Raw genomic sequence first — 7,893 nt, 5'->3', positions numbered from 1 at the left:
AGCATCACCCTAATAGACTTTATCTTCGCAACTGGCGAGAAGGTCTCATCATAGTCAACTCCTGGAGTATGAGTAAAGCCCTTCGCAACCAATTGCGCTTTATAAATGTGTACCTTTCCATCCATGCCGGTCTTCTTCTTGAAAATCTATTTGCACCCGATAGTCTTACGACCTGGCACATTGTCAACCAAATTCCAAACTTGGTTGTCATACATGGACTGAATCTCGCTGTCTATAGCCTCTTTCCATTTTGCAGACTCCGGTCCTGCCATGGCTTCCTTGTAGCTGTTAGGTTCATCCAAATTTATTAGTGTACTGTCACTAATAAACGTATCACATTCACTTGTTATATGAAAACCATATAACACAGGTGGAACACTAACTCTACTGGAACGTATAAGAGGTAAGGACTCGTCAATCGGTTCAACAGGAGTTTCCTCCTCAGGTTGAGCGCCAGTGTTAGAGGTTCCTTCATCGTTCGATTCTCGAAGCTCTTCAAGATCGATTTGCCTCCCACTGTCTCCTTGGCTTATAATTTCTCGCTCTCGGAAAACCCCTCTCCTCGCAACGAATACAACATTGTCACTCGGTCTGTAGAAGAGATATCCAAAGGACCTCTGTGGGTAGCCGATGAAAATACATCGCTCACTACGAGGTTCGAGCTTGTCGTGAGTCTCTCGTCTTACGAAAGCCTCGCAACCCCAAACCTTGATGTGTGCCAACGAGGGAACTTTCCCTGTCCACATCTCGTGAGGTGTTTTGGCAACCTTCTTCGTAGGGACTAAGCTAAGGATATGGGCGACAGTCTCTAAGGCATACCCCCAGAATAAGATAGGTAGCGAAGCATGACTCATCATGGAACGAACCATGTCCAACAAGGTTCGATTACTCCTCTCAGCTACACCATTCAACTGCGGTGTCCTGGGTGGCGTCAATTGCGAAACGATTCCACATTCCTTGAGGTAGTCGTGGAATTCAAGACTAAGGTACTCTCCACCTCGATCAGATCGAAGCATCTTGATTTTCCCGCCCAACTGATTCTCCACTTCTTGCTTGAACTCTTTGAACTTTTCAAAGGTTTCTGACTTATGCCTGATTAAGTAGATATAGCCATATCTGCTATAATCATCGGTAAAAGTCACGTAGAAGCGGCTTGCATCCCTTATGGTGGATCTAAAGGGTCCACATACATCTGTATGTATGAGATCCAATAAACCCTCACCCCTTTCACAAGAACCAGTGAAAGGGTGACTTGGTCATCTTTCCAAGTAAACAAGACCCGCACACGTCATCGTCCCTAAGGTCGAATGACTCCAACACTCCATCCTTTTGGAGTTGGGCTATGCGTTTCTTGTTGATATGTCCAAGACAATAATGCCACAAGCATGCTTTATCCAAATCATTGGAAGAATCGATATGTAATACATCATTTCCTAAATTGTCTACAACCATCACAGTTTCATATATTCCATTACAAGGCAATGCTTCAAAATAGAGAACACCATTAAGATAAGCATTAATAGAACCCTTTTTATTATCAAATGAATATCTAAATCCTTTTCTATACAAACCATGAAAAGAAATGATGTTTCTAGCCATTTCTGGCGAATAGCAACAATTATTCAACTCTAGTCCTAATCCACTACTAAGCACTAAAGAATAAACTCCAATCTTGGTAACAGGCGACGATCTTCTGTTTCCCATGATCAGGTTTATCTTCCCATGCTCCACATCCCTATTTCTTCTTAGGCCCTGCAAATAAGAACAAATGTGAAAACCACATCTTGTATCAAGAACCCAAGAAATAGCATGCGATGAGTCATTAGATTGAATAGTATAAATACCTGCGTAGGATGGTTTTATCTTTCCATCCTTGATGTCCTGCAGATACTTCGGGCAGCTTCGTTTCTAGTGTCCTTTGCTGTGGCAGTGATAGCACTCTGCATCCTTAGGGTTGGAGGAGGGTGTAGTGGTACCAGCTTTGGTTCCACTAGAAGAGGTGCCATTTTGAGACTTTCCCTTATGGTGGCTCTTTGAAGGAGCCTTCCTCTTCTTACCCTTTCCTTGCCCGATAGCCAAGACTGGGGCAACAGTAGGAGTGGGAGTTGGTGTAACGGATTTGTCCTTGAGGTTACTCTCAGCAGTCCTCAACAAGCCTTGAAGCTTGCTCAAGCTAACCTCATCTTTGTTCATGTGGTAGGTCATGCGAAACTGGTTGAAGCAGGGTGGCAGGGAATGAAGAATGATGTCAATCGTCAGCTCTTCATCGAAGTTAACATTTAACTTCAACAAGCGGTCAACATATCTCTGCATCTTCTGCAGATGAGCAGTGACAGACTCTCCGTCTCTCATCTTTGTCGTGATCATCGAAGTGATGATCTCATATCTTTCCTGCTTGGCACTCTGGTGGTACCTGTCCAGTAAATCCCGGTGCATCTCATAGGGATAGTAGTCCTCGTAGGACTTTTGGAGTTCAGCATTCATGGTCGCTAGCATGATGCAATGGACTTTCGTGGCATCACGCTCATGGGCCTCAAAGGCAGCGATCTCCTCTGGAGTAGCAGTGTTGACATTCACATCCTTCAGCTCCTTGTCGAGGACATATTCTTTGTCCTCGTAGCGGGTAACCATTCGAATGTTGCGGATCCAATCATTGAAATTGGTCCCATCAAAAATCACCCTCCCACACAAATTCATGAGTGAGAATGAGCCTGAAGAGGTTGATCCTAAAGCGTTGTTGTTGTTCGAGTTAGACATCTGAAAAGAAAAGAGACAAAGTATGATTATATAAGAATCCCCAATTAAACACCCAAATGAGAAATTAGGGCCAGGATCCAACAACATTATTTACAACTTAAAAGAGGGATGCCGTAATTTAAATTGCAAATAATTTGAAGGTAAGTGAATGACAATTCACTAACTTCCACCATGAAAAACAAATGAGAATTAAGTTTTAAATGTATTGAAAACTCCTAGATCTTTTGAGATTCATTGAACTTTTCAATGGCATGTTTAAATCTCGATATGCCCCTCAAGTTTGTGACTGGGATACCGAGGATCACAAACAGGGTGTGAATAACCATGCAAATATACATGGTGCCCTCAATGTTACAGTCACCTAATCGATGTTTCGGTTAACCACACACGCTCCATCGATCTATAACAAACATCGGGTCACCCTTTGCCACCTTTGCTTAGAGCCAAATTAGTGTGTCGGTTAACCACACATGCTCTACTAACGTCTTAGCAAGGGTACAAAGTGTAATTTCATGGAATAACATCAAATTCACATTTTTTCCTAATGTAACTAAGATTGGGAATTTTGGAAAAACATTTAGTTACTTTATAAGTCACTATACTTTTAATGAGGAAAGGGTTGCCCTATCCTACCCGTTCGGCTAACGACCCTCCACCAATTAAGGAAGCGGTGGGTGAGAGTGGACACCCATTAAACAATCATTTTATGGGTCATAACCTTATACCCCCCTTATAGATCGGCTTCGTGAATAAGGTCTACTAACGGTAAGACTAGCATTTAAGTTATCCATATATAATAATTATTATTATAATATTATAATAGTATAGGGTGAATTTTAAACTTGTAAAATTCTAGGGTTTGAAATTTAATTATTTCAAAATTAAACTTTTAATCCAAAATTTTAAATTCCAAAACTTGAGGGCAAGTTTTGAAACATTTCAAAACTATCTAGATCAAAATTCAAATAAATAATTAAACAATTAATTTTGGTGATTATCTAATTTTGACCTAATCCAAATTCATGCAAGATAATTGACCAAATAATTCAAATAATTAACATTTATCATATAAGGAAATAATTATTCAATTAATTTGACATTATCTTTTATTTTGGCAAGGATAATTACATAATATCAATAAAATTCGTATTTTGTCAGTTAAAAACGTTTTGGTAATTATCTCACAGCAAAATAGGGATAAAATCCTGAAATATCCTCTGTCTGACTGCCCGGCTCGCCGAGTCCCTTACTGGACTCGTCGAGTTCATCCTACTCGGCGAGTCCTCTTTGGGACTCGACGAGTTTTTCAGACAGAAGGCCAAAAAACAAATTCAAGCAAATAAACAATCATGCATTGCATCAAATACAATAGAAACCAAGCAAGGCTCTAATACCACTAATGGGTTTTGAGCAAACAAACATCCTATCTGCACATGCAAAACCCTAAAACTTGGATCTAGGTTTCTCTATTGTACATGTAATTCATCCAAGACTTATGAACCCTAGATCTAGCATACATATTTCGAAATTAACCTAATAGATCAGATCTAGATGATTACCTTTCTTGAATGGCTTGAATCTTCAACTCTTGGAGCTTAGTGTCACAAATGTCACACCTCTAATGGCTTACAAACACCACAAAGCAAGAGGATGATATTGGAGAGAGGGGAGGAGGGCACAATTTCGGCTATGAACTCTGTAGGGTTTCCAGTGGCCGAAATCTGATGCCCTAAGGGTTCTATTTATACTTGTGCTGCTAGGGTTTTAGTCAAAACCCTAATGGACAGCTTAGGCCTTAAGCAATCCAAGGAACCTTCTGGAATAAGGCCTCCTTGGACGAATTCAAGATGAACCTCATCTCAATTTCATCCATGCCTCAATCCATAAGGATTCCCAGTCCAATAACTAACTATCACACAATTGACAGTTTCAGTCCCCTTTATTTAATTAATATATTTTAGCCACCAAATTAATTCATGACTAATATTAATTAAATAATATGATTTCTCTTTTAATATATTATTTATATAATATATTAATAAACCTTAATAAACTCTCTCTTTCTCTCTCTCTATCTATATAAATCATCCCGTCAAGTTGTTTTGGTGAAGGCAACCCAAAAGGACCATGCACAACCGGGTCAAGTACATACCAAATATAGTTACGAGCTTAGACATTAATCCAACAACATCAACATAAAGGGCAGGTCGTCTAAAGCAAGGGAAAAGTGAAGATTGACATTTCGAAGCATGTGGTAATATACATTTTGGTAAAAGGTGGCATTAGTGTTGTGCTCCTGTTAGGTGGCGTGTGAATCAGACATATCTGTTGTGATGAACCAAGATTTCAATCATATTTACCCATGGAGTTCTCAAAAATCGATGGATTAGAAATTATTTCAATAATTTTTTAGATAGAAGTAGTCAGATGTTCAAAGGGTAGAAAATGTTTCATCAAAATTTCAACAACCCATATTTTAATTAATAGAAAAACAAAATATTAGTGGATATTTTAAGGTTAGAGGTTTACCTGAAGGTGCGGTGAGAAGCAATTGAGAAGAAAACTATACATGAGGCTTTTATAGTGGCAGCAAGCATGGTGTCATGTGAGGTCTTAGGGCGATGGGCAAATCGTAATAGAAGAAGAGAAGCTTGGTGTTATCAATTTTGCAAAATCCGGTTGATGATTTATAGGCTAAAATTAAGAAAGTTCATAATTTTGTGTAATCTAATTGGTAAATTGAAAATTAAAATGAGGTTTTGATTTGAACGGAAAAATAAGAGAAAAGAGTATAGAAAATTGGCACATGGACAAAAATTAGGTTCTAAAAAATACAAGTGGCAAGGTTTGGAGTCTTTTTATTAAAAGAGAATATATACAAGGCCTTAATTGTTTATACAAATATATGAAAGATTATATGAGGAAAAATTAGGATGTTTATTTCTTAATATTTAATTTTTTGAGCCCTTTTTAAATGACTTTAAAATTTAAATAATCTTTGCTAGAAATACATATTAATAAGTTACTATGGAGTAGGGGTGTAAATGAGCCGAGCTATTCGGAATCGACTCGTTAAAAGCTCAACTCGAGATCGAATTAAACGAGTCCGAGCCGAGCTCGAGCCTAAATTTGAGGCTCGTTTATTAAACGAGCTCGAGCCGAGCTTCAATTAGTGAGCTCGCGAGCCTAAATGATCCTAAACGAGCATATATATATATATATATATATATATATATATATATATATATATATATATATGTGTGTGTGTGTGTGTGTGTAGGCTCGTTTTAGCTCGTTTATGCTCGCGAGCTCACTAAATTGTTCACGAGCCGAGCTCGAGCTTTTTTAAGGCTCAAATCGAGCTCGAGCTTCTTCAAAATTAAACGAGCCGAGTTTGAGCTTGATTAGGCTCGGGTTCGGCTCCGATCGTTTACATCCCTACTAAGAACGTGTTTGGATAGGAAAAAAAAGGATACTTATTACTTATTCTCACCACCCTTAACTACCTAAAAACTCTAATTTTACTCCTTTGAGTTTAGCAGCTCTAACAAAGCTGAGCTAAACCTCACACATCTAACATATTTAAGGCTTCTTTTTTAAAAACAATTGGTTTTCCAAATAATTTTTTGCACTTACTTATTTATGTTTAGTAAGTAATCAAATGAAATCTATTATTTCTATAATCACAAATCATTATTCGTTTATTTGATTTGTTTTTTTGTGAACTTGAAGAAAAGAGGGTATTGTGGAATAACATAGATCATGAAGGAGCAGAAATGACAAATTGATAAAAAGAACGATTTTCTTATGTATTGACATATTGTTCTCTGCAAGATCAAGAAAAGGGTTTTAGAGGGATTCTTCCGCTGAGATTTTTCATGAAGTAATTACTCAAACAGGTTGCAATCTCGCATCTTTGTGTTCTCGATGGTTCGCAAAAGTTATAGAGCTGCCGAAACAGGTAATTTGTTGAACCCTGCGACAATTCTATTTTCAAATTAATCGTCCCCGAAGGTTGAATTGAGATTTTCTGCGTGCTTTCTTATTGAGGTCGTTCGTGATTTTGAGCTTCATTTTATCAAAGATTCATTTGAAATGAAACTCTGAACCTTGGAGCAGTCTGACTTTGGTCTGTTTAGAATATCTTAAAATAAAATGTGCCCTCCAACTGTTTGATAAAATGTCAGAGCCAAAATGTTTCAATCTTATGCTCTTTGACCGGATTCCATGATTCCCAATGGTGTACTTCTGAATTTATGTTCATCTGATCAGACAAAGATCGATCTTTAAACACTCTTTCCAGATAAAGCTCAAGTTCATTCAGAATAAAACTTCTAACCTATCATTTTTTCCCATCTTTTCCAGTGGCTAAATCATTCACTGCTGAGAAGTACCTAAAGAAAATAGGATTGGGAAAAGAGGACTACTACTTCTGGAAGCAAATAGGCAAAGCACTTGTATGCACATACACACTATTTGGTGCCATGTGGCTATTCAATGAAACATCTCCACTTGGTTGGTGGACACTGAAACCAGTACCTAAAGAAGAGAAAGAATTAGCTCACCTGTATCAGAGAATCAATTACCCTTACCCAGGTGATGAAGAAGCCATGACTGACTTCATTGCAAAAGGTGGGATGATTGGGACAATGGTGAGTGCTAAAGGGACAATAGATATGGAGTCGGGTCCCGGGAATTATCAGAAGCAGTTGCAGAAAGAGAAGTTTGATCAGGAAGCACTTAGGTTATGGTTGAGGATGAAGAATGAAGTTGTTCAAGAACTTCAGGAGAAAGGATATGGTATGGAGTGAAAAATCTTTATTTCAAAAGCTTTATTTGAAATCGATTATGTTAAGTGGAATAATGATGGATTAAACCAACACTTTGATGAAATGTTTGTATTGATGTTTGGTCGGGGGATGAATATTGATCTTGATTTTATACGTATGGAAAGATGTGTGTGTCTGCTATTCTCTATTATAAAAAGTGTTGTTGTTCTAAAAAAAACAATACATAGGTTTCATTTTATTGAATTTTTGAATGAGCGTGTTTCTATTTTGAAAGGAACTAAATGAAAATATTAATTAAGAGACAATTGTATAAAACTTTAAAGACATAAAAGATGAGTTTCATAAG

The 7,893-nt window shown here is 37.8% G+C and overlaps 1 protein-coding gene across 1 annotated transcript; it reads left to right on the top strand.

Moving 5' to 3' along the window:
• Nucleotides 1–6,543: 6,543 nt before the first annotated feature.
• Nucleotides 6,544–7,704, top strand: LOC145136045 (homeobox prospero protein). Its single transcript, XM_079070246.1, has 2 exons — nucleotides 6,544–6,718; nucleotides 7,123–7,704. Exons 1-2 carry the CDS (start codon nucleotides 6,685–6,687, stop codon nucleotides 7,566–7,568), a joined length of 480 nt encoding a protein of 159 aa, XP_078926372.1. The 5' UTR covers nucleotides 6,544–6,684; the 3' UTR covers nucleotides 7,569–7,704.
• The last annotated feature ends 189 nt before the right edge of the window (nucleotides 7,705–7,893 follow it).

This window comes from Lactuca virosa, chromosome 9 (genome assembly GCF_052849685.1).
Source record: "Lactuca virosa cultivar CGN04683 chromosome 9, Lactuca_virosa_CGN04683_v6, whole genome shotgun sequence".
Classification (NCBI taxonomy): domain Eukaryota; kingdom Viridiplantae; phylum Streptophyta; class Magnoliopsida; order Asterales; family Asteraceae; genus Lactuca; species Lactuca virosa.
Note: the sequence above shows the minus strand (reverse complement) of the source record. Positions and strands in the feature narration are given on the sequence as shown.